Genomic DNA, 27,797 nt, shown 5'->3' on the forward strand with positions numbered 1-27,797 from the left:
TTCCTTAAAAAATAAATTGTTTAACGATTTAGTTAAATGGAAAGATTTGTAATTGAAACTCAATTTCAACACACGAGGGCGCTGCTTCTTTCTTCTTTCTTTAATATAATAAACCCTCTTCATCATTGGGTCAACGTATAATAAAAAAAACTCACTACCAACAGTTTCCCTCCCATTACAAAAAAAATAAATATCCAAAATAATAGGACCAGATCTATAACTTCCATTTGGACACTTTGGAAATGGGATTTTGTGGGTTATCTCATGTGTATCGCTGTAAACTATTTCCATAAAAGCATTTTCTTAATTATTGTGTACCAGCAGAACATGTGTTTAATTTGTCAAATTTGGTCTGCCATAAATACATTTTTACATGAAGGACCGCACACACAATATTGAACCAACGTCATGACGACACTGCATTACGTATGTCTGACAGCTAAGCACAGCAGTAGAGTATACATCTGGTACTTACCACCGTAGCCGTCGCAGCCCAGGATACCGTGGTCTCCATCTGAAGGAGACTTCGGGAAATGTGCGGTGTCGAATTACCTCTTCAGATAACAGAAGGCCAAACGCACCTGCACTTTCACTGCTGTAGAGCCTGACGCACCAGAAGCTGTGATTTCCTGCGTCGTATTTCAGACAAGGAGGACGGGAGAATGGTAAACCCCGACTTCCCTCGTCCATCACATCGTCCATAAGGAGCGCCTCACAGGATGCAATCGCTGAGCAGAAGGGTCGAGATCCGACCGTGGGCCTCGTATCTCACCGCGCTTGTTTTCATCACGACCCTCGCCATTAGTGCTTGTGTGCCAGGTAAGGGGATCCGTGTCGATCGTGGAGTAGGCTAAGCTATATCACTTCCATTTTACTCTTCAGTTGTGATCTCGGTAAAAGAACAAAGTGTGTAATGTTTCTGTTTACTTTCTGTGGTGTTTCATTGGAGCATGAAAATGACACAACCTAGCGATTGCGTTATATTACTGTAATGAAATGATGATGCATTATAAACCAATCAATCACTTTGGCACCTAGGCTAAATGTTAGTAAATGACCTAAACATTATTTCAACTCACGTGACGCCGAGTTAATGTTTTTTCCCACTGAATTGCTTAAAGCATGTTATCCTGAGGGGATGTGAAGGTATAGGCCTACATATTCAGGAGTAAAAATACTTCTGTCTAGTTTTTAGTTTGGTTAACATAAAATTAGGCTGTGTAGTTAGATATGATACATATAATGCACATAATTGAAAACATATAGGCTACCCGCTTGTTCCTGTCATTATGGAATTAAAAACTGTGCAGTAATGCTTATCTTGATTTTTTTTTTTTTTTTTTTTTTGTTTCATTATTAAAATCATTGCACTACTGATTGTCAGGTATTTACATAGCATTCTCTTGTTCTCTGACCACACCAGGTCAGACAACAGTCTCTGACATACCACATGTACTGTAGTACAGTATATATAGTAAGGTATACTATATACAGTACATGTGGTAAGGTATGAATGGGCTCTGGTTTGGACAAGTGTAGGATGTGGTAGTGGGGGGCAATGAAGGTGAATGGGCTGCTACTGGTGACTGTGTCTGTGCGACACGTTGGCTGGGGTGGGGTGGGGGTGACCGCTTGGCTTGTGACGTAGGTGCGGGGAGATGGGACCCACTTGGACCCGTCAGCAGTAGATGTGAGCCCCCTCCGTGGCCACTGTAGGGATCGAGCACTGTCTCATTCCCTCATTTGGTCATGTGTTCTCAGCTCCACAGCAGCTTGGCAACGGTTTGCTTTAGTCAGAGCTGTTCTTTTATTACAATTAAAAGATGGATATATTTTACATAGTACTTCAGCATATTAAATAATGTTAATTCCCTCATCATTTCTTAGAATTCCAGTCATGTTCTCTCTTTCTTAACTTTGTTCTCTCTAGATATACAGTATATATTTTATTCATGTAACCCTGGCTATTTGTGATTTTGTTCTGAGGTGTTGGTTAAGGGTGTGGTTACCAAGTCGGTTACTACGTGAGGAGATACTTTACTTCTTTTTTTTAGTCTTGCTCATTTGTCACTTCTTTGTGTCCCTATCACTTGGCATCTCTCTCTCTCTCTCTCTCTCTCTCTCTCTCTCTCTCTCTCTCTCTCTCTCTCTCTCTCTCTCTCTCTCTCTCTCTCTCTCTCTCCCTTCCATCTTGAAGAAGATCTCTTGGGAACATATTGCATATTTACATCTTATCTTGGCACTGGTGTCATGGTAACAGGCAGCAGGCATGGAGAGAGTGGAGTATAGGCCCCCTGACATGTTCTCCCTGTCCAGGCTCAGAGTGCTGCGTAGCATAGCGCAGTCTGGCTCTGGCTAAAAATAAAGGACACGCTGAATGTCAGACTGATGTGAGCCCCAGCTCCCTACTTCTCAACTACAGTACAGTAGGTGGTGTATCGGGGTATTGGAACCACTGTAGTGCTTTGGGGAGAGGAAGTCATGTTCCATGTCTTTATGGCAAGGGTATCAGTGCGTCATGCGTACAGCTACACTGGTTAGACTGACACACTGTTTGAGGTGTGTGTGTGTGTGTTGGTTTGTGTCCTTGTGTGAGTGCATACGGGTGAGGGTTGGGGTGACTTGGGGTCTTGATAGCTTGGTGTGTGTGTGTGTGTGTGTGTATGTCTGTATGTGTGTGTGTTGGGGATTTTTAAGTACTCTACAATAGCCTGGGTGCCAGCCGAACTTAGCCCCGCCCACAACATTTGAGGTCGGGAAGTTCGGTCTGACGTGGCTCCGTTGTGGAGCAACTATGCTCGAACCAGAGCTGTTCGGACCAATCAAATCGGGCTTTACGATGATGGACAGGTGAGCAACAGCGTCTCATCTATCACGTCATCTGAGCACGCTTAGGTTGATTTTGTTTGCAACAAAAACGCTGTGGCTAGAAGGAGGTAGATGGCTTTTAAGACCCCATATGAAAAATGCATATTATTTCAATGAGGTTTTATCACTGAAAACGATTATTTCTGAAAACTTTGGCCAAAGTTGAGATGTGGAAAAACTCATGGTTTCACTTTCATCAAGGGAAAACAGCGTGTTACATTGTGACATGTTGTTCCCTCGTTCGCTTGAGTTTTTGAGTTCGAAGGGTTTGCTACAACCTTCCCCAGCTGTTTATAACATGTTATATATATGATATACATGATAAAGCATATCTGTGTTCAACGGAATTATTTTTAAAAACGGAGGGGAAATATCAGTTTTTCCTAATAGCCTACCCTGCTACGTATCTCTTAGATTTCGCTAATGAGTGTTGTAGGAGATATTGACGGCACAATAACTTTTACAAAAGACCAGAAAACAATGTTAAGGTATTTGTGGAGAAGAAGGATGGTTTGTGTGTTCTTCCTACACCTCACGGTAAGCTATTTCGTTGCTCTGATTGGTTAGGTCTATCCAATTAAGTGAGTTCCCCCCGCCCCCCCTTGTATCAGTTGAAACACGCCCCATAATTACGTCCCAATTAGGGATGTAACGATTACCGGTATAATGGTAAACCGTGATAAAAATGTTGACTATAACAATTACCGTTTTCATTTCAAATATCATAATTACCGTGGTTGATTACCACGGTGTGGAAACCATGTGTTTAATCCCTCCCAGCTTTATCTGAGCCTGCTTTTGACATACAGTAGGCCTGGTACAATGAAACAAAACTGGTACCCTACTGATTCTGTTGTCTTATTGATGGTTTTAACTGGGATTCAGATTAAGCTACACCTGATTTTAAAAGGTGGAACATTTTCACCGCAAAACTTGGATCATGTAGCCACTCTGTGTCTTTCTATGTTCGAGTCCACATTAAACCCATTCCTCTCATATCATCAGGAGAATACAGTAGCCTAAAGTTTTATTTCGAACATTTACTTTGGTCTCACTCATTGGATCCAAATAACATAAATAGCAAACTCCAAGTCATGGTAGGGTAAGTTAAGCTATAAGCATATAGCACATGACCAATTTAAAAGTGAACGGGACACTTTTTGAAACTATTTCAGCTTGTGTAGGCCCATCAGTGCTTTCTGAACATATTTTTAAAAATACTGCGATAATACTGAAAACCATGATAATTTTGGTCACTATAACCGGGAGGTTAAATTTTCATACTGTTACATCCTTAGTCCCAATGGAGCAGTATCAGACTCATATTCTGACTAGAATTTGAGTATGACAACGTCAGGCTAACTCTACAGCCCTCCAATTTGTAAATATAGGCTAAGTGTATCATATAACATTGTTATGTAAATCATATCAGATATCAGGTAACGGGATCCACCTGGGCTTTGTTTTGACCAGATAAAGACTGTGCCAAATGTCTCTAAAATAAGGACTAATTTCCTCTAATGCTCCTCACTGCAGCTCGAGTGGGCAAAGTGAGAGCCTCAACAGAGCCCTGCCTCGGTCCGGAAATTGGACTCGTTCTAATCACACTTCTTATCAGTGTTCTGGAGCCACCTGCCTTTACCCCCCCTCAACACCCACCCCAGATAAGGCTCTTTTCATTTTCCTTTCCATGGAAAAGGTGCAAACAGGGATTACGTGTGTGGCGGTGAGGGCAGTGATGGTAATCAGTGGGCGACGCCGTTGAAGTCCGAGTCTCTGTGTGTGTGTGTGTGTGTGTGTGCACGCACACAGAGCCGGGCAAGGCTGACTAGGGTAACCAGGCTCACAGTTTATCTCAGGACAGGCCAGTGTCCTTATGTGCCAACTAATTTCTCTACTCTCCTGCTGTGCTTTGAAGCAACCTTTTACCTCAGGTCTTTAAATTGGAGGAAATAGAACGATGATTTTCAGTGATGTGCAGAGCCTTAAATCATCCATCATCATCTTAGACCTTTTGGGATGACAAGGGGGAAAAAATCTTGCAAGAATTGTTCTACTTTCATGAATTTGAATGATGTAGTTTATCTACATTCTTCACCTTTATGAGCGTCCTTCCCCTGGATACAGTCATTCCAACCAAAACAGCCACCCTGCCGTGTCGGCAGAAATCATAGTTGTGCTAGTCTTCTGCTTTTATCCACAAAGAATTTGCAATGTTGCAGCAGTTATGGCCTGGGTTGGTTCATTGTCTTCACTCTGTCTCTGTTATTGTTCAGACTCAGTAGTGTGCCCACCACTTCAGATTTACACACTCCATTAAGCCAATCATGATCATAGCATCACCATTTGTTTTTGTTATCCAAAGAACCTGCATTCAGTGCCTGCAAATAGTTGCTGTCTTGATGCTTTGGATAACATGCTCATTATGGGGTTTGTTTTTACAGGCGAGAGAGAATGTTCTGCTAGCTGTACTTTGAAAGGTTTGGGTTGTTATTCATGACTGTTTTTGTGCCACTGCGTTGCATACTTTTCTTTTAGCTAAAATCGTGTGTAATTAGGTAATAGGAAGATGACAATGTACCCATTTTAGCAGCAGATTTTCAGCGACATCTTCGTTACATGAACAGATTCAAGATGTCTTATTTGTTCTTATTAATCTTATTACTTCCTCCATTTTACTGTTGAATACCAGGAAATCAGTTGGGTAATCAGGAAAAGACTCCCCATTGTGAGTGACTGTCAGCTATTCCAGAAACTGAAACTGAAATTGTTTCTGAATGTGTTGAAATCTGACATGAGGAGGTGCAACAGACCTCGCTCTAGAACCCCATAGTTCCACTGACATAAATCCATTTGGGCGCTGTCGACTGATCCCACACACACACTGAGGTGCCCTTCACATTCCCTGTGTGTGTGTGTCATTGTGGCCAGTCTTAAATAAAGATGGAGAAAGGAAAGCCACATTGGAGGGTCTGCTGGGGTTTTTTGAGTGAATGAAAGCTGTGACACTACACAGCGCTGTCCTGCCAAACAGCTCCTGCTTATGTGTCATTAAATGGACCGTTGAGCAGCTGCTCCTGAAATCGGGCCAGGCGGCCATTGTTTGGAGGCAGAGAGGTGCTTTTATTTAGACATGCGCTCACTCGGTCGGTATTCGGTGCCAAGGCTTTAGCAGGGTAATGCAAAGACAGTGTGCTTGTAAAGGTAAATAAAATAAAATAAGTAAAATCAGGTCAGGGGTTTGTCTCGGTCAGAAAAAATAACCCTCGCACTGCACTGCATGTGTAAGCCATTGTTGAGTCATCTCAAATGAAGTGCGTCCTGGAAGAGTAGGTGAAGATGTGTTGTGCTTGGCAGAAGGAAAAGAGTTGTTGCTTGGAACAAAACGGTTAAAATGGAAGGGTTTTGACATCAAATAATAGTCGTGCCAAGTACTGGTCTTGCTATTGTTGGAAAGTGTAGTGCACAGCATGGTGGAAAAAAGAAAACAATGTCATCTGTCAGGAGATACTGAGTAGGAGGAAGGAAAGGGTTATGGAACTGGCGAATAAAAGACAAATTGATCAGTGCTTTTGTTAGCGTAAGACAGCATGCTCGGAAAGTGAATTGATGCGCCAGTGTTGTGTAGTGGATGTCTGGAACAAGCCCGAATTCTTCCAAGGGGGATATCTGGAACACACTCAAGTTCCTCCAAGGTTGTGTGGGACACTGGAGGCGTCTGCTCCAGACCGGGCGGCCCACGTCCATGAGGATGTGGATGTCGCCGTGGTGCCAAGACTGCTGAATGTGCAGCCATCTGGGTGAGGTCACGTTCTGGCTGTGACTGCATGGCCTCAGGCCAGCTCCGCAGACTCCCTCCACAGCCAAGGGCAGGGGTCTAGGTCACAGTCTGGGGGAGATTCGGCATCATCAGCGGCGCGGAGAGGGACTCTCTGTGCTTATTGAAGAGGAAGGGGTCAGATAAGGGAAACTGGGGGCGCACAGTTCATTGTCTGGGGTACGTACTGCAAGTTATATGCAACATATATTATTACAAAGAATATGTACAGTGTGGTGTTAGATAGGCGAACCTATTTCCCATGTCAGATGAGACAATGCTGTGCTGTGTGTGTGGGTTATGATGGGTCAGTCCAAATCAGCATGTCTTATTCTGCAGCACAGAAATATGGGCGAATCAGCATACAGCCAAATCAGTGCTGTTGGAGCTGAAATATTCTGTGTGAGTGCAAGTCAGCCCAATTGCAACCCCCCACCACCCCACCCCATACACACACACACACACACACACACACACACACACACACACACACACACACACAGTTTTACATTTTGTGCTCACATTTTCGCAGTGTTTCTTGCACACCCAATCTCGAGTCTTTCTCAGTGGCAGGGGAGAGGGTCCATGTTCAGTGTGTGGGCGGTTGGCTGTTCCACCCAAGTGACTGAGAGAGACCTGAATTTGCATGCTGAAGGGTAGTGTGCACAGTGTTGTGTGCACAATTAGGAGCACACGCTATCCCCTCTCCTGTGTGTGTGTGTGTGTGTGTGTGTCTTCATTTGTGTTTGTCCAGATCTTCTGTGACCTCTCATCTCTTATTCTCTACACCAGCACCAGAGAGAGAGAGAGAGAGGAGGGTAAAGCCTTCACCCTAGTGTTTTCAGGCAATAAGCCCAACCAGCAGGGGTCCAGCCGTAATCTCGTGCCTTGACCGAGTTCGACGGCGTGTGCCCATCTGTCCGGTGTGTGCCTAGGACAGCACCTGTCACCTCAAGCAGGGATGTTCCACTCACTGAGATCACTCAACCAGCTGGCAGGGCTTCCTGGCTGTACAATACCACGCTAGTCTCCAGCATCCCTATGCTTTTGCCTGCATTGTTATCCATCCACGACACACCAACCTGCTTCACTCTGTTTGACAGCATTAGCAGGATAGGAAGGATAGGAAAAAAATGTTGCCGTCAATCTCTGTAAGGTCACTCCAATCTGCCCCTCCCATCTGGTTTATGGGCTTTTTTATGCCTTTAATCAAATAGGGTAGTTGAAAAGACAGGAAGCGAGTGGGAGAGAGAGCCGGGTGGGATCCAGAAAGCACCACAGGACGGGAATCGAACCCAGGTCGCCAGTGTACGGTCCACGTGCCCCAACCAGTCACGCCACGGCTGGGGCCAGGCTTTTTAAGAGTTGTTCATAAGCAGCATCCTTTGTGGTGCAGGCCAGTGTGCTGGTCACATCCACAGGCTTCCTCTCACATCCAGGTCTCTGGGGAGATGTGTGTGTCCATCAAACTCGGCCTCTACTCTCTCATGCCTGTCCTCTCTTAACCAGAAAGGAGATTGTTTTCCAAGCTGCTTTTCTCTCAGTGAACCGTAATGCCAATGGTTCATTCATTTGAATAAACTGTCCTGGATAGTGGATTTTTGTCTTTCCGTAAGCCATTCGGTGCTGTGCGATTCGGGAAGCTTCTCAGCAAACAGTGCTCTTGCATGCAGTCGCACGGATCCATCACTGTGCCCGTGCTCTTGGTCCTTTTGGGACGGTCTATGAAGGACCTCTTTCATGGTGCCTATTATCACATTTGTTTGTGCAGAGTGCAGACAGTGGTCAGACAAAGGTGCAGGATCTCATGATGAGAACCATAGACGAGAGTACAATGACAAAAGCAGGCCCGACTGATTTAAATGGAAGATGGGCAATGGGCTCAGTGTCCGTGGACATAAAGCACTCCAATGTCGTCTCTGGGTAATGCGTTTGTAAAGGTGAAATTTATTTACTCAACTTAAACCAACTCTCACAGTAAAAGCCCAGTTGAACTCAAACTCGTTACGCAAGGCCTCTCTCCCAACGTCTGGCAACACACCTCTGTTTATCACCACTGCTGCACAGTAAGTTGTGGACAAAAGATTATCAGACAAGATGCCGTACTTGTACTCAGGAGAGTGTTCTTGTGCCTGTTGAATTAACTTGATTAGATTCATGAGTAAACTCTCATTGTAATCACACGGCCAGTTCTCTCATATTGTCCAGCAGTGTGCTTATAATGGACGTAATAACTAAAGAACTTCAATTTCAAATGTTCGCCCTTTAAATGTTTGCCATCCTGTAATGCTTAAAGATAATTCTTTATGAACGGCACAGCCCACTTTTAATTAGCCTTATTTTCCCCTTCGATGAAAGTTAACAAATTTATATAACCTCTCAACGAGACTGTAGATGCTCTCTCTAGCTGCGGCACATAGACAGGAAACAAACTGGATGTTGTTGATGCTTCCTGGCCCAGACAAGCCATCACTGCCGATCTGGGACGCTGGACATGACAAGCCTTAACTGGAGTGGAGCTAAATTCCTCTCACTGATCGGTGTATTTTTATGACAGCTCCGGCTGAAACGGCCAGCTATTTATGGAACGAAATATATTATTAGAACTTCCACTTTTTCTCCGCAACAGGAAGAGCTCACTGGACTGAGTCATTCTCGTAAGGTGATGCGTTGTAGCCACAGAAATAAGCAAGAAAGTACTAGCCCTTATTGGACAGCGTATGGGAACAGAACATTTGTTCTGAATGTGTGTGTGTGTGAGAGAGGCAGTATAAAAGTCATTAAAGCTGATTTGTTTGTTTTTGTTTTTGTTTTGTTTAATGGGGGGTTATGCTAACAATATATTGTGACATTTCAGTTGCAACACATATTATATATCATCATCTTCCATCTTTTTCTAAATGTCTCTTTTTGCAATTATTGACTGTGCTGCCATACCATGACTCAGACCTCACCCATTTTTGTCCATTTAATCAAATATTTAGCAATTCCATTATGTATCAAATATTTAGCAATTCCATTTATCAACTAATGGCTTTTGTCATTCCCTTTTGCCATCTACAGTTCTGAAAGTATGCAGGTGGGTATCAGAAGGTTCACCAGAGACCTTGAAAAAAATGAAAAGGGCCTTTGTGGTAGTTTGCAAAGTAATTTGGCAGCAGTATTTGCCATTTGTTTATTTGCAGTGAAAGCATTAGAGCTTAATAGAGCGCTGTGTGCATGCTATGGGGCACATTCTCTGAATTATGTCTAATTTCTACATGAAGTGGCTCTCCTGAGCGCCGGGGCACTTTGATGATTTCAGGAAAGAGATCAGAAACCAGATGAGAACGGTGTACGTGAGCGTAATATGATGAATTCTATTTTCTTTGAACAAGCAGGGGTTTGGTAAAATGGATGTTATCTCAATTTGTTTGATCTCTTTGGTAACTGGTATTGTGATAAGAAATTGTTAAAGTTAATGAAAAGTAATTGGCAGATTGACAAGAGAGTGCTGATAGCGCTATGATGTACACTTCATCACATCCACTGTACTTGTGGTCTGTGTGCTTGGCTTGTATACTAAAAAGAGCATACATATAACATATAGGGGGCAGCCGTGGGCACTGCTCTCCCATGCCCACATCCAAGGCTGAAGTGCCCTTGAGCAAGGCACCTAACCCCTCACTGCTCCCCGAGCGCCGCTGTAGCAGGCAGCTCACTGCTCCGGGTTAGTGTGTGCTTCACCTCACTGTGTGTTCACTGTGTGCTGCGTGTTTCACTAATTCACAGATTGGGATAAATGCAGAGACAAAATTTCCCTCACAGGATCAAAAGAGTATACCTTATATACTATATACGCTGGAAGCAGGTTGCACTCTCTGTGACCACAAATACTTGACTTGAATATGGAGCAATAGCCATATCACATGATTGGACAATATGAATGAAGAGGGTTCTGTCAGTGTTTTAATGTTCTGTGTCCCTCTACTGGGGGATATGGCTAAGTGAAACGTAACAGGTTTCTTTGTTCTCAATGAGTGTTTGTCAGTGGGAATGCCCATCCTGTGCTGAATGGTTTGGCCATCCTGAAGCCTAGTGTTTGGTTGTGAGGGTCTGTTTGTTTATTTATTTATTTGTTTGTTTGTTTAACTGTTGGTGCTATGAAAAGGCACTGCAAAGTCTATGCCTGGTTCCAGGGAGTATCTGCTTGTGTGTGTGTGTGTGTGTGTGTGTGTGTGTGTGTGTGTGTGTGTGTGTGTCATGGACAATTAGAGGCTGTGGTCCTCCAAATAAGGATTATCACGGATCTGTTCCCTGTCAACTCCAATCCGCCAGCACCAACGGTCAACAGGGATCCATCTGGCAGAAGACACTCATCTGCTTGGTCATTTGGAATTGGAAGAGATGGGCGTGAATGTTTCCTAATCTCTCCACGATTTGTTGTGTCCACTTTGTTTGTTGTCAATTCTTGAATGTAGGAGTCATTAGCTAATCTTTTATAGGCTGATCACTTCCTCCAAGCTTTAAGTTCTAATCAGCCCCTTATTGGTAGGGAGGACAACAGTCCATCCTAATGATTTGGCATTTAAATCCTAATGACAGGCAAATTAGACGCCTCTGCTGCAGGCTTCCAGCGAGGGGTCTGGGTGGCGGAGACTGTTTCACTGGGCTAATCAGATCATGACGTACATCTGCTAGCCATCGTCCACCTCTCGGGAGAACAATGCAAGAGAGGAGGAGAGGGATGGGACGGGTTCCGTTTTAGGGTTCTGTTAATTTCAAAGTCATTTGGTGGAGAAGATATTTACTGCTGTGTGTTGGTGCAATTCATAGACAACTTTCAACAGTTAGGCTGAAGGTCGTAAAGAGCCGGTCTTTCTCTGTGCTTCCCCCATCCCCTGCACCCTGTGTGACTTACAAGGAAAGAGAGAGAGAGAGAGAGCGAGGGAGAGAGAAAGGGAGGAAGAGACAGGAGGGTGTTTACTCCACCGCATTCAGCAGCAATGCATCACTCAAAGCATACAGCAAAGCCCCCTCAGTTCCTCAGCAGCAGAATAATGTGCTGTCTAGCAGATGAGGATGGAAACTCAAAGTAATGCACAATGAAATGTTGCATTAAACACATGTATTGTGCACATATTGATCCATGGCACAGAAGTCCAAGGTGCTTCTGTGTTCAATCAAATTAGGGCTGTTGCATTGAAAACACACTGTTTTATATTATAACAATACATCTGTTTTATATTAGCACAATACATCTGAATGTTGGCAGGCTGCAGGAACAGGTTGTTTTGTGTGTGCCACCTAACTGTAAGGTGAAGTGTTTGCTTAGCTTGTGCTGCAGGGTGCAGGGGTTTGCAGTTGCAGGTCATTTTCCATCTATTTCCACCTCACAAAAGACCCCTTGTATCTCCATTTGTTTTCCCTCAACAGTTCCCCTCACTGCTCTCATTGCCACTGTTGTCCTGAGACATGCCCCCCTTCCTTCCTTTCTCTGCACTCTGTTGCTCCAGCATTCAGAGTGACTCACACCTGATGATGTCACACAGTCTCCGTTGCCATGGCCGTTGTTATGGAAACTGGAGCCAAGGTTTTTTTTTTTGGAGCGCGGTGGACCCGCAGCGGAAAAAAACGGGTTAATGCCGCAATCGATTCCCGCGCACTAACGTTAATTACTCCCCGTTTCCCCCGGCCCATTGAGTGCCTACAGAGGCTTGGCACCCATTCCGTTGCTGTGCAAACAACAACTCCGAGCTCCTTAGCGTTAGCGCTGAAGTGGGCCCCATCTCTCCCTCCTGCCCTGCAGACCTCACCTCCCCGCTATACTCCAGAGAGTGTTCATCTCTCAGTCACAGCACATCTGAATCGGTCAGGCCAGGTCCAGTTACCTGCTTGAGACTGTAGGAGTGGCAGGACAGGTGGATTGGCCTTACGCTGTAGGTAATGCTAATTACTTACAATTCTTTGACAATATACTTCCATTCACAATTTTAGACCATGCAGTGACTGTGTTAGTGAAGTGTCCAATCATTTGAAAAACACCTGCACTTTAATCTGATTGCATGAAATTAATCACCTTTACAATATTCCTGAGTTGTAATTATTATGATATTTAAGGGATGTTGTTAGTTTATTATATGGTAGTCCTGTAATGCAGTGGGATTGTCTTGTGTATGGACAGTCACTGGACACTGATACTGCAGCAGCTATAGCGGCTCCAGCTGTTCCATCTCTCCTGCTCTGTTTGCAGACTAGCAGGAGCTCTGCCTGCAGCAGTCAGTGACAGCACATAAAATGCTATATGTTGCAGGGGGGGCTGTGCAGCTTGTTTTGTGCCGTTATTAAAGCTGCAGTCTGTTGTTCGTGTTGATAGCACACCACACACACACACACACACACACACACACACACACACACACACACACACACACACACACACACACAGTGAGATCACACACTCAGACACGCTCACGTCCTGCATGTGTGCACACCTACAGTACCTGCTGGGCTGCGGACGAGACTGACCAGACAGAGACCCCTGGGCTCTCGCTGTTCATGTCGGATCATTGTCCAGCATCACAGGGGGAGAGAGGGAAACTGAAACCCTTCATGGCTTCATCGGAGAGAATGAATCTATAAATATAGCAACCCTCCCTGACTCTTATTCACTTAGCCCTGCACAGAGCAGTAGACATGCTGTGGAACCTCTCTGCAGTGAACGGACCGTGCTACAGCCTACTCTTGTAGAAACACACCAGGGGTAAATAAAGAATGGCAATTAAAAATGAACAGAGTGATAAAGAAAGACACAGAAAGAAACGCAGCTGAAAGTGTGAATGAGAAACAAGTGTGTGTGTGTATCATGTCGGGGTGGGGGTGGGAGTCAGATGTGTGTGTACAGTACGTGTGAAAAAGAGTGAGAACCAGAGTGTGAGGGGTGAAAAAAGTCTCTGAAGAAGAGTGCTGATCCCTTTCCAGACGCATAGCTTCTCTGCTCTCTGTTTCTGGGATGCTGGGATGCCATTTGTCTGCTGTCTCCATTGGCCTTTTCTCCTAGTGGGCTTTAGCAGAGGGCCTGACCCCAGGGGCAGTGCTTGTACGGACGCACATGGCCACTCAGACCCAGGGAATGAGCTCACAGTGTACACATCTTATCGTCTGTCTTTTCTTCTCTCTCATGTGTCTCTGTCTCTTCTCTGTTGGGCTGGAGCTGTGTGCCATGGCGGTCTGTGACAAATAGGCTAATGCAGCCCGCGGCTTCCTCTTTCTGCCGTTTTCCCGCTTCAATGCGCAAGCAGTGACTCATTCCCATGTCATGTTGTTGTTGATTTTGAGCAGCATCGGATCTCATGTCAGATGTAAAGCTTCTGTGACCAATAGGCTAAAAAGATATGTATTTATATTTATAAAAAATACTCAGGGTATCAATCACAGGGTTTTATTTATCCTGTGGATCTCAGCAGAGGTCTCTAAGAAAACAACAATTTATTTACACTTTGATTGAGCACTTTGATGTGTGGGTTTATCCCAGCTAAGCTTGGGTGCTCTACCAGTTCTAATAACTAATTCAACAATACTTTCCCATTCTAAATCCCAACGGTGTACTCAATGGGCAGATCCCTTCACAAATCAGACAGCAAGCTGATATTGTGTCAGACAGAGTTGCTGGTGCGTGTAAAGAGTATGCTTCTGATGTGCCTTTGGCGTTCCTGCGGCATCTCGGCCGCTGTCTTCACATCCTCAGGGGAGCAGTTAAAGTCCCGCGTCAGCTCGGTTTAAAGTCCTGGCTGTTTCGCCCATTCCTGTCGCCGTAGAGGTCAGTATAGGCGGAAGTCAGTCTGACAGCTCTGTCTATGCCCCCTCCCCTCCCCCTTGTGTCTCTGCAGAAGGACCATGTCCCCGCAGTCTGGACTGTGCCCGCGAGGGACGGCACTTCTGCCAGCCGGGCTTCTCGCGCTGTGGGCCCTGTCTGGCCCCGCTGGTAGAGAAGAAGGGCAGATGTGTGGTGCGGAGGCAACAGAAGCCACATCAGCACCTCAGTAAGTACCCCCCCTCTCTCTCCCTCTCCCTCTCTCTTCTCTCTCTCTCCCTCTCTCTCTTCTCTCTCTCTCCCTCTCTCTTGTCTCTCTCTCTCTCTCACCCTCTCTTTTCTCTCTCCCTCTCTCTTTTCTCTCTCTTCTCTCTCTTCTCTCTCTCTCTCTCTCTCTCTCTCTCTCTCTCTCTCTCTCTCTCTCTTTCGATATCTCACCCTGCATATCTGCCTGTTTCTCAGTCTTTACCATTTTCTTTTCCTTTTGTACATTTTTGGATGAAAATTCAACCTCCATGAAATATATATGATGAGGTTATCCTTAGACATGCACACATACACACACATGCACAACACACACTCGTTACACAAGCACATCTCCCACGAGGTATGGAGGCCTCGGCTCCCGACTGGACTCCCGAGCAGGAAGTGTATTGGCTTCACTTGCGTGTCACTGTACTGCTGCTCCTTGCTCACAGTGGGGACACATCCTGCACCCCTTAGGAGAGCTGATCTCGTCTATACCTGCATTCTCCGATGGACAGTTTATACTCACCGAGTGCTATAAAGGGGGCTATCGTTTACCTTTTTTTTTAGTCAGAACAAACAAATTCAACTCAACAGTGTGTACAGTGTGCATCAACAGTGTAAAATAATAAACCGTGTACAGGAAAACAGCTTAGTTTTCTTTTATTATATATATAAAATCTAGACAGATTTGGTTCTGAGCAAGTCGGTTACTAAGTGAGGAGACACTTTATTTCTTTTTTTAGTCTTCAAGTCACTCATTTGTCACTTCTTCTCTATGTCCCCATCACTGGGCATGTCTCTGTCTCTCACTCTCTTTTCTCTCTCTCTTTTTTCTCTCTCTCCCTCTCTGCCTCTCTATCCCTCTCTTCCCCTTCCTGCCATCCAGCTGACAGTCTCCTCCACCTCACGCTGTTAGGCATGCTTGCTCATTCTGATTGGCTGTAATGAGCAGACTGCGGTGCATCAGCCCATAGCAATGGCTAATAACCAGAGGCAAAGCTAGCATCACGAGTGGAACGGAAGAATGGCCCTCAGGCATTTCTTTACTCAGCCTTATCAAGCTTATCAACATTAAGCATATTTTCCACTGGTGCTCTGCCACCTACTGTGAAAGATGTGCAGCGATATTGTAATTATGACCGCTACGCAGCGAAGCGGCGGTCATATAGGTTTAGTCAGATTTTTTTTTCTTTTTCGCATGTCCAAATTTCCGTCAAGGATTCCCGGGTACACGAAACTTGGTGGGCATGTAACCCCACATGGATAGCATGGAACCATTGTTTTTCGTTTTGATCTGTAGCCCCGCTGGACTGGACCCCCGAAAGGAGGGTAGGGCAGACACAGGGGTCATGTTAACCCATTCCATGTGCACACATGTGCATAAACAGATACACATGCACACACATACACACACAGGTGCTCTGCCACCTACTGTGAAAGATGTGCAGCGATATTGTAATTATGACCGCCACGCAGCTAAGCGGCGGTCATATGGGGGTTTAGTCAGATTTTTTTCTTTTCGCATGTCCAAATTTCCGGCCAAGGATTCGGCACATTTTAAACTTGGTGGGCATGTAACCCCACATGGATAGCATGGAACCATTGTTTTTCGTTTTGATCTGTAGCCCCCCCCGCTGGACTGGACCCCCCGAAAGGAGGGTAGGGCAGACACAGGGGTCATGTTAACCCATTCCATGTGCACACATGTGCATAAACAGATACACATGCACACACATACACACACACATACTGGGCGGCGGTCATATTTTGTACCACTCTGCGGTACATCTAGTTTAGGTTATTTTTAGTCAGGTAAGATCATAGCGTACAGGATCTCTCCCCAACTGGCTCCCCAATCTCTATGTTACCATAAATAAAGACCCTCAAGCTTAGGGCCCCTGTTGAGTCTTTTGAAAGAGTTCCTCTTTTCTCCTTAACTAACCTGCTGATTACTCTACGGAGTGGCTACTGTTGCTTTGTTGTGTGTCCTGATTGCGCGCGCACACACACACACACACACACACACACACACACACACACACACACACACACACACCGCCCAGGGATGTCCAACTCATTTCCCGAGAGCTCACGCTGCATGTTAGTCATCATGCATACTCACCAACTTCATCACAGTACCCTGTGGTTGTAGAATCAGAATTACAATTTTAATAGTGTTGATTAAACGCCCACTTGCGCCCAAACCAATTTCTTTTAAGCCTTTAAATTAAAATCAAGCCCTAGTGACTGTCCTTGGCACAGTTACTACGGGCTTAACATTCTCACAGTCCTTTCTCACGCTCAACCAAAAAGGAAAGTTATGCCACAACAACACATCCATATACCTGTGCTGTGCAACACTAGTGACAACTCATCCACATAATGTGATTCATGCCCCTGCAAAGATGCAATCCCATAATTGAGCTATTTGCTTACTGAGTTCTGTTGAGTTATCGGGGAGGAAGAAGACGATTTAGATGGAGGTCTGCGAGAAAAGGGGTGAGTTAGCCATTCACAAGCTAACTTCCTGCCAGAGCTGTGTGTTGGCGCTGGTGGAGATAGCAGGCTGGTGTGACGGGCAGCTTTATTGAATGGGGGCGCTCGTGATGATGGGGGCACTTGGGGAGTGCTGCTGCTCCACTGCTTCTCTAACCCACTCAACATTACTCAGCCCTCAGAGAGAGAGCCCACAGTGCTGCTGCTGACCACACGGGCCACCTCTCCATTCTCTCATGCTCACCAAGCAGATGGGAGGATGGCATGAGCATCTATCCTCCTCCTCCTCCTCATCTCTCTCTCTCTCTCTCTCTCTCTCTCTCTGTTTATTCTTTTTTTTCACATGCATAAAATGGACCAAAGAGAAAATGAATGTGTATAAAGAAAGAAACTGTGCAGAGGAATGACACACACACACACACACACACACACACACACACACACACACACACACAAAATAATGCAATGTCACTTTGTGTGGGACACTTCTATAATACCACTGTCAGGCATGCTGCTCCTTCTCCACAGAGACCGTAGATCTTGTAAAAGCAGTCAGAGGAATTAAAGATTGATTTTGGCCTGGAACTCCAGCCCATGCTGCAGGGCCAATGTGGAGGAGGAAATCAATAGGAAATCAACAGTGTGCATAAATAAGGAAGCATGGAAGAGCCTCCCCACCACTCCTCCCACCCCATTCCCACCTCCAGCACACACACACACACACACACACACACACACACACACACACAAACACACACACACACACACACATCCCATTTCCACCTTCAGCATTTCTGTTTCTCTGCCTTTCACTTTCTGCCCACACACTTGCAGAAACCCCCTTATGATTATGTGTGTGTGTGTGCATGCACCTACAAACTCTGTCACACATATTCATGAGAATGTAGATGCACCTACACGGTTCACACACACACACACACACACACATGCACACACACACACACACACACACACACACACGTGCACACACCCCTCCTTCCCCCCTACTCTGCTGGATTGGATGCTGTGGCTGTGGAAAAGCTCTCGGCCCACGGGCTGCTTTGGCTGGCAGGCTCGGGGGCCTTGCTTGCCCTGCGGAGGGGGCCGGACGGTGCTGATGCAAGGTCGTGTCCTCCGCCCCCTCAGGCCCAGCTCCACTGACCACTGCCCCTTTTCTACACTTTGGTGGGCTGTATAAATGCTGGGACTGTACTGTATGAATGCTGGGTTTGTGTAGTGTGCTAATGTGAAAGAGTCTATGTGGAGCTGAGTGCAGCGCAGGACACTCCTCGGCCGCCATGGGCTCCGCTCTTTGCCGTTTCACTCTGAATTTGAGTTATGGCCGACTCATTTGTGAACACATGTGTGACACATTAAAAAAAAATCAAGGCCGGCTTCCTGTTTTCAAGATGGCGTGTCACCAGTCGCATTTGGCATCATTTGTCACCTTTCACCTCATTAGTCCTAGAGAACGGAATTCATTTGACCTGCACTGCAAGAGGGAGGTGCCTCTTCTGTTTGTACACCACTGAATTGTACCTCTGTGTCTTTAATGGAATTTCACCATCCGTATGCTTTTACTGTGATTTAATGAGCTCCACAGTGTGACTGCAGATGTTTGAAATTGCATTCTGTACTGTTTGTGTCGAGCTGGAGCATGTTACAGCAGATACGGTAGGCCACTGTAGATAATTGGCTCCAAGTTGGATCCGTTGTTCACGCTTGTCATTTATTCATGAGTTTAGTTGCTTAGTTTGTGGTGTTTTTTTTCGTTTTTTTTTCTCCTGCTCTTGGCTCTGGGCTGTGTTGCCAAGGTGATGGGTTTTCATTCATGAATCAGAGGCGGAGACAGCCGAGCGCTGGCTCCACCTACACAACATCAGCAGTATTGCATGGCACGCTGCCTAACTCCCTCTCCCTCTCTCTCCCTTCCTCTTTCTCTCTGTCTCTCTCTCGCTCGCTCTCTTTCTCTCTCTCTCTCTCTCTCTCTCTCTCACACACACGCACACACGCGTACACACAGGCACACACCTGGTGAAGACATCCTGCTCTCCCCTTCCCGTCGCCCACACAGTCAGAGCAGCACTGCATGGCCGACACACTGACCTATCCACCCACACACTGCAGCTCACAGTCACACACACACACACACACACACACACTACACCACACCAGAATTTCACTACATACGCCCACAAGCCATATGTTTAGATACACTAGAGTAGCCATTGTTTTACATGCAGATGTGCAAAAATCCTGCCCCTCCCCCCACACACACACACACACACACACACACACACACACACACACACACACACACACACACACACACACACACACACACACACACACACAGTTGGCTCTTCCTGTAAATGTTTTTCATATACTGCAGTACATCGCTTATGCACACACCCGAATTCTCACATCACAGTGAGGTGGCAAAGCTTTCTACTAGGAGGGGTCTCAGTAGATACTGGGTGTTTGTGTGTGTGTGAAGAACTGCAAGAACTGTTTGCATGTGTGTGGTTTTATGAAATATTAATGTGGGAATAGTGTTTTTGCTTGGACTACATAACCAGGCAACTCTCACAGAAGGCATATGCATAGCTCTCTGTGCTGCAGACCAGCTTCATAATATGGAGCCCACTCTCCCTGCATGGCTTGGTGTTCAAAACTGCCCATGACTGTGCTCCTGTTCAACATGACCTGTCTCTGTGCTTCACAGGCAAGGCCAACAGCCTCCCTGAGCTGGACGAGGAGATCGACTTCCTGTCCTCTATCATCACTAAGCAGTTGAAATCCGAGCCTAGACACTCAGGTGAGTGAAAGAGAGAGAGAAAGAGAGAGAGATAGAGAGTTAGAGAGAAAAAAAGAGGTAGTAAGAGAGACATTTGCAGTAGCCACAGTAGGAGTAATTTTAGCAGCACTGTATTTTGCCCATGAAGAGCCAGTGGTTTTCCTGTGTGGGCCACTTGAAAAAGTTGAATAGCCATGCCTTATAGGGTCAGACTATCAGTGTGTTGTTTACCTATGACTGTATGCAATGTTTTCATACTTCTTTTAAAAAGGCATGTTATACTTAGTAATTTTGTGAAAGATTTTCTTGGATGAAAAATAATTCTGTACTTGAGATAGTGTGACTGAAAATAGAATATATAATGGAAAGTGATTTTTAAGAAGTATTAATTCAATTCTCTCTCTCTCTCTCTCTCTCTCTCTCTCTCTCTCTCTCGCTCTCTCTTCCCTCCAGTGCCCTCCTCTCAGGTCGACTTGAAAGCCAAGGGGGATGTTTCAGTTCCCCAAAAGGTTCACCAAATGGCCGAGGCCTCTCGCCCCCCCACCCTGGACACCACAGAGCATCCCATAACCAGTGGCCTCACCACGGCGATGCCCACCACCACCACAGCAACCACCACCACCACACTGGCCTCACACCTGCCACAAACTCCAGCTATGCAGAGGGGACCATTAGCTGTCCACTACTCCTCAAATGACCACACATTCATAAGTACGCATTCTGTTGGTCTGAACATTGTTTTTTCTTTTCAACAACTATTATGTAAATAACTGTCACTCACAGTTTTAAACTCTCTCTCACAAACACAAACACACTCACACACACAAACTGTCTCAGTCGTCGCATGCACAAGCGCATATCTTGTGCTAATTCTGCTTTTTCTTATGTCCCTCCTATGTGTAGTCATGACTGGCGTGTGTCTCATGGTGGCAGTAGTGGTTCTGGTTGTGGCCGCAGCTCTCTGGGTCAGGTATGTGTGTCTGTGTGTGTATGTGTGTGTGTGTCTGTGTCTGTGTCTGTGTGTGTGTGTGTGTGTGTGTGTCTGTGTCTGTGTGTGTGTGTGTGTGTGTGTGTGTGTGTGTGTGCAAAGGGAGATGTCAGTGTGCTATTGCAACTGCTATTCAATTTAGCAGAGGTTAAGGACTTTTAGAGACATAGGCCTTTCTTTTTATTGGTGTATTGGAATTCATTAAGTCACTTAAATGTTTAGTTTTTCTGTCAACTTTAAACCCCAAATGCATTTGTAATGGTATTGTGATGGTGTGTTGAGCAATGGCAGTGAAAAACATACTCTCTGTCTCCTCCTGTAGGTTACGGAGGGGAATGCGTCTTGCTCAAAAGGTGGATTATCCAGCTTTCGGCGTGATGGCGCCCCACTCTCACGACAGCACATCGGTAAGCCCTCCCCCCACAAGCACTAAACATCGATGGCCAGTTATGTTTGAATTCAGATGTGCTCGACCCGCATGGTCACCTCTCTGTGCCTCCGTGTCTCTCTGTCTTTCAGTCAGGGGACAAAAAGCTGGCCCACAGTGCCCAGATGTACCACTACCAGCACCAGAAACAGCAGATGCTCTCCCTCAAGTGAGTGCACAGAGACGCACACACACACACACACGTACTGTATACGCACGCACACATGCATACTGTACACACACACACACACACACTCTCTCTCACACACACACACACACTCTCTCACACATGCATACTCTCTCACACACACACACACACACACTCTCTCACACACACACACACACACACACACACACACACACACACACACACACACACACACACACACACACACACACACACACACACACACACAGTCATGCATACATGTACACAGAAACTCTCAAGTGAGTGCACGGAGAGCGTATTCAGTGCTAAGGAAATGGAGTGCCGCTTCATGCTCAGTGTATCTCTCATAATGCCTGATCCCGACAATCTCCTTTAGACCTCCTGGAGTACTGAGCAATGTTTATGTATTAAAACTTCAAACTTAATGAAATGCTAATTAAATATAGTCTCATTATATTATGTCTATTGATTCTTATTTATCAACATAACATTATTCAGGTGTGTCTACCTGTATTTCTGTTTCTGTGTGTGCGTATGTGTATGTGTGTGAAATGTAAATTATGTTTCTCGACCAAGTATACTTGCATATACAAGGAATTCTCTGCATTTATCCCATCCGTGAATTAGTGAACACACAGAACACACAGTGAGGTGAAGCACACACTGACCCGGAGCAGTGAGCAGTTAGGTGCCTTGCTCAAGGGCACTTCAGCCGTTCCTATTGGTCGGGGATCGAACCGGCAACCCTTCGGTTACACGCCCTAACCAGTAGGCCACGACTGCCCCAAAGTGTGTGTGTGTGTGTGTGTGTGTGTGTGTGTGTGTGTGTGTGTGTGTGTGTGTGTGTGTGTGTGTGTGTGTGTGTGTGTGTCTCCTCATTTGCAAGTGTTTGTCTCTCCTCATTTGCTGTCCTGTGTTTTGTTGTGCATAGACACAGAGACGAGGCAAAGATGCCAGAGTCAGGGGCCACTTCAGATGAAGAGAATGAAGATGGCGATTTCACCGTGTACGAGTGCCCAGGACTGGCCCCAGTGAGTTTCAATGTGTCTGTGTGTATATGTGTTGTGCTGTATATTGTGCTGTACACACCAGTTATATATATATATATATATATATATATATATATATATATATATATATATATATATATTAGGGCTGTCAAAATAACTGATTAATTTCGATTTAATAATTTGAGAAAAAATAACTGATTAAAAAAATTAGTGCAGATTCCGTATGACCTTTGACCCCGAGCCATTCTAGTCAGTAACCATTAGACTGTCAAATGAAGGAGAGAGAAGAAAACGTATTGCCAGAATCATTGATTGGAACATTTACTTTTAAAAAACGGCCTGATGGTGTTAAAAATAACAAAAAATAAAGTAAATAATAAAAAATAAAGTGTTGAAAATAAAGTCCTCTGCAATGTCTGCAGCAAGGAATTTGCATATCACCGGAGTTCATCAACTCTAAAGTCGCACATCAATGCAAAGAAATAAGTGTTGACATTGAGGGGAGTGTTAATTTATTTTCATTGTGTCCCCTAGGTTATATCTGTGGCCTGAAATGCCTTGTATGTGAAAAAAAAAACGTCTTCCCGAAGCACTTTTGAATTTATTTTCTCAGCATATTAGCTCATATCATAGATTATTATGGCAATTATTTGAACAGTGAAAATAATAATAAAAGAGTCTTTGAACTTTAATGTCACTAATGCTGATTATTCAATGATTTTTAAATATTGAATAATCTGAATTTAAATTTGAATTTAAATATTTTAAAATACTTTTACAGCAAAAATTATATATGTGATTAATTTAGATTAATTAATCACAGAGTATGTAATTAATTAGATTTTTTTTTTTAATCGATTGACAGCCCTATATATATATATATATATATATATATATATATATATCCAAAACCACTTACAGAAGAGGACACTAGTGTTTTAGTGTAGTGGTGTTCCTGGCTTGTTTACAGCCCCCCTGTCTCACCTCAACAAACAGAGATACAGATATTGAGTGTAAAGTAAAAGTCCTGCCACATTTTTGTTCCAACCATTCACTTAATCAGCTGATTCTTATTAGTACAATTCTTAAGTTATGTTGATCAGCTAATTAGTGGAATCACCTGTTTTAAGCACACAGGTGGAACCGATAAGCTCTATGCACGACTCCATTTTGGATTCACTTGTACTGGCATATCAACTTCCTGTTTACATTAACACTTTGCCAATTTTGGCTTTTTTTTTCTTTAGTCATTGTACAGTTTAAACAGGAAGTTGATTGCCCAGTAGGAAACAAATCCAAAATGGAGTCCTGCATACTGTAGAGTCCATACATGGCAGGGCTTTTACTTAGACATCTCTGGACAGATAAATGGTGTGAGTGCTGCACTCTCTGGCCAGTGAGCCATTAACGCTGAAGGCTGCTGGAGCCATAGCTGCCAGTGGAGGTGGAGGTGCTCCGCTGATGTGGACGGTGTTCTGCTCTCTTTACAGACGGGGGAAATGGAGGTGAAAAATCCGCTGTTTGACGACTCCACCCTGCACCTGCACCTCAACCTCAACCTTCAGAGAGGCCATAAGTGAACACGGACAATTGTGTGTTCCCAGTCGTCATGGTCACAGTTTTACACATAGTTTAATGTTTTGCACACACACACACACACACACTCACACACATACACAGTCAAACACATGCACACACACACAAACACATGCACACACACACACACACACACACACACACACACACACACACATGCTCTGTCTCTTATTGCCCTCTTCTCTGTGAAATCTCCATCTCACGAAGCTCCATCAGCTATGCTACCCATTGCGCTCGGAGAAGAAGAGGAAGAGGATGGACAGAACTTAGAGGTGGTACATGAGAGGAGTGGACTCACGAGGAGGAGGAGGAGGAGGAGGAGGAGGATGGATGGATGGATGCAGAAAGCGCAGGAAGAGAATGTACGTCAGGAACGTGAGCACAGCAGCGTGAGAGCACACAGCAAGCGTTCTGTTGACTGCCTCCGTGTTGTGTCCCAGGCTTCTTTATATTCCAAAACATCCCTTTTTTTACCTTCTTGTGTTTTTATTTTGATATGTCATCTTTTCTCTCCTTCCTAATAGCGTGTTATTAAATTAGGAATGTTACATTTCAACGACGTGACGCCTGTACAATGACTGCATTGCTATCTCGCTCACACACACACACACAGACACACAGACACACACATGTATACGCACATGCGTGCGTGCGATGAACAAACTCACCTGTGTTTTTGTGGACATCTTTGTCTCTCTGGCCCAGTGTGCTCAGTAGCACCTCAGTGGACGCTGCTAGCTGGCTCTGTGATCCCCACGTCATAGTCCCCATATCAGCACCGGCATATGGAGCAACCATTTAGTCTACAGCGAGGACTCTCAGTAACCATCACAGACTCATGGTCTCACGTCCTTACAATGGGTAAAATGAAGTAACGTGGGACACATACTCGTGTATACTAGGGGTTTCATCAACTAGTCAACTGTTAAAATTAATAGTCGGTGCTGTAGGCAGCAGTCAAGTTGTGGACAAATGGCTAAAGGCTAAATGGGCTTGATATTCCTATTTATGGAGGTACTTTCACTGAAAATGAGATCTGTTCCACAGTGACATGTAAGTTGTGACCGCTGTATTAATGTACAGTAAGAACACATCTGCTATCTAAACACCTAAAGATGAAGCATCCGCTGCTAACAGCTAGCACTAGCAGTAATGTAAACAACTGCACTGTATTGGTACATAACCACTAGTCGACTAGTCGACTACTATTATGAAAAACTTGTCAACTAGTAAAAATCAGTACTCGTGAAACCCCTAATGTATACTTATTCTACGGCATATTTTACTTACTCTTGACTTCAGCTGCTGTCAATTATTTATATTGTTTTCCTGTGCTCAGGCTATTGCAAGCCTTCTCTCGCTCTCCCTCAGCCTATAAACTTGAACAATGACAAGTGCATTCAGTCAGAGGAGGGAAACCTCCGGCTCACGGTCAGACTTCAGGTCATTCTTCAGCCCAGTCTTTATTGCCTTTCTGTCTGAAGAGTAACGGTACAAGACAAACACCCTCATCCCAGTTTCCTTCCCCAGCCAGTGGCTGGCTCTGGTCCAGTTCTGGTCCAGTTCTGGCCTGGTTCTGGCCTGAATCAGCACCGCAGCCGAGGGCCAGAACCTCTCCAGTAATGAGCTGCTCTCTGGGCTACTGTTAACTACTTGACACTGAAAACATATCAAACCAGCCAATATCAAACAGCAAGAAGAGAGACGTTCGGCACATGTTCAGTGTGCCTAACAGTCAAAGCCCATAGGATCAGTGTGCAGACTTAGGGACTAACCTGATCTGCAGTTAGTTTCACTTCCTTTCAACCAAATGTAGTTTGGTGATGGTATTTTTTTAAAGTAAGGAAGCATCAGTTGTAATCTTGTTTTCTTAAATGTGCATATAAAAGCAAATTATTATTATGTAGCCATTGTATAGTCAGTATGGTACCTCTATGCATGACATGAGAAAAGCTGTGTTATGACTGCAGAAGTCTATATGCATTTATGGTTTTGCACCTGATTGTGTATGAAACTGCATATATGAGATGTTTCTTGGAGGATTCCATAGCTTTGAATGGTACTCCCAGGAATCTTTTTCTAGGTATACAATGGAACACTGTCTCACACACACACTTTCACAAACTGTCTATGATATTACACTAAGTATACCGGTAGCTTGTTTCCAGAATTTGTGATGTTCTGTAAATATCCTCCAAACTGTACAGAGAAAGAGACGTCATTGATAAATGTATTTGCACAGACATATCTATCCTGTATCTTTGATTGTTGTTACCAAATGAATTTTTTTTTTTTCTTTTTTCTGCGATGTCTGTCTAAGGATGAAGCCTGTTGCCACTGTCTCTCAGGAAGTCTGCTGACAGTAGCTTACTTTTTTAATTTAATTTAATTTTTTATTTCAGTGCACTCTGATGTGAACATTACGGTAATTTCCCAACTATTAGAGGTTTATATATTGATTTTGCAAAATTTCTTTAGCTATGAGGTTAATACACGGGGGCAGTTAATATGGTATTAATATGGTTTTGTTTTTTTTACTTGCATAAAATTACTGTAGTATGCATTCTTGATTCAGATTGGCAGCGTATTTATATCTTCCCCCATATGATACAGAGGGCACAGAAAGTAGAATGTTCCGGTATTTTTGTTATTTTTCTTGAGCCACAGTGGCATAGGGCAATTCAGTGCCATGACTGTTGTATACTACCAGATGAATGCTTTAGTTTAAAACATTGGCCCCTGGGTATATGGTTGTTTTTAATGTAGACAAAACAAAGAAGAACACTGATGCCTTTACCAACCATCTCTTTCACTGGCTTTCGCTAGAGAGGCAGAGCAATTCAGATATGAATCAGATGGAAACCGCCTTGCGTGACTGGCACCAAAAACCAACAGAGTGACGTAAATGTCATCTAGTATTAACAATAAAATGAATCATTTATTGTGGGAAATGTGTTCAGCATTAGTCAATACAATTAATCAGCCATGTGGCCCTGAACATTGCCCTGTATGTCATCAGCAAAAAAGCAAAAAGGTGCCCATAAGAGTTTAGTGTATTTTGACTGATCAGATGTCAAGCCTTTCCAAGTAATGATTAAAAACCAAGCAGGAAGTATTTAACAATAATGTACAAGGACCCCCCCAAAAGAGTTCTCAATAGACAAGAACCTTTAGCTGGAATGAATGGTATCTTGTGGCACTGTAGTTGAGTACTCAGTACAGTCAGAATCTCCCTGTGAGGTAACAAATTGACTGTCTGTTGGTGTTCGTACTGCCCCAGTTTTGCTAGTCCTCCACTGTCAAGAATGGAAACAGGGTGACAGGAGTCACACTTCACCTCTCTGTTTTGGAAGGGAGATTCCAGGGTGTTGTCCAAGTGGCACCCCGATATTCTGCCTGCCTAGTTTGTAGTATTTACAATGGTTTGCTGTCCCAAGCCCCGATTGTATTTCTGATCAGAAGAACTTCTCTCAACTAAACTAAATGTGCAGTTCAATTCACTATGACACCGATGGATTATTTCATGTGCATGTAAAGATTGGATATTATTTGATGAAAAAATATGAATAAATATTTATATTATCTTCA

General features: G+C 44.4%; 1 protein-coding gene across 1 annotated transcript; it reads left to right on the forward strand.

Moving 5' to 3' along the window:
• The first annotated feature begins 447 nt into the window (after positions 1–447).
• npdc1b (neural proliferation, differentiation and control, 1b) lies at positions 448–27,797 on the forward strand. The gene is made up of 9 exons (XM_048242910.1): positions 448–819; positions 14,554–14,706; positions 19,948–20,040; positions 20,473–20,730; positions 20,923–20,989; positions 21,330–21,414; positions 21,527–21,603; positions 22,535–22,634; positions 24,104–27,797. The coding sequence occupies exons 1-9, from the start codon at positions 720–722 to the stop codon at positions 24,191–24,193; spliced, it is 1,023 nt and encodes a 340-aa protein (XP_048098867.1). The 5' UTR covers positions 448–719; the 3' UTR covers positions 24,194–27,797.

Source organism: Alosa alosa, chromosome 5 (assembly GCF_017589495.1).
Source record: "Alosa alosa isolate M-15738 ecotype Scorff River chromosome 5, AALO_Geno_1.1, whole genome shotgun sequence".
In the NCBI taxonomy this organism is placed as follows: Eukaryota; Metazoa; Chordata; class Actinopteri; order Clupeiformes; family Clupeidae; genus Alosa; species Alosa alosa.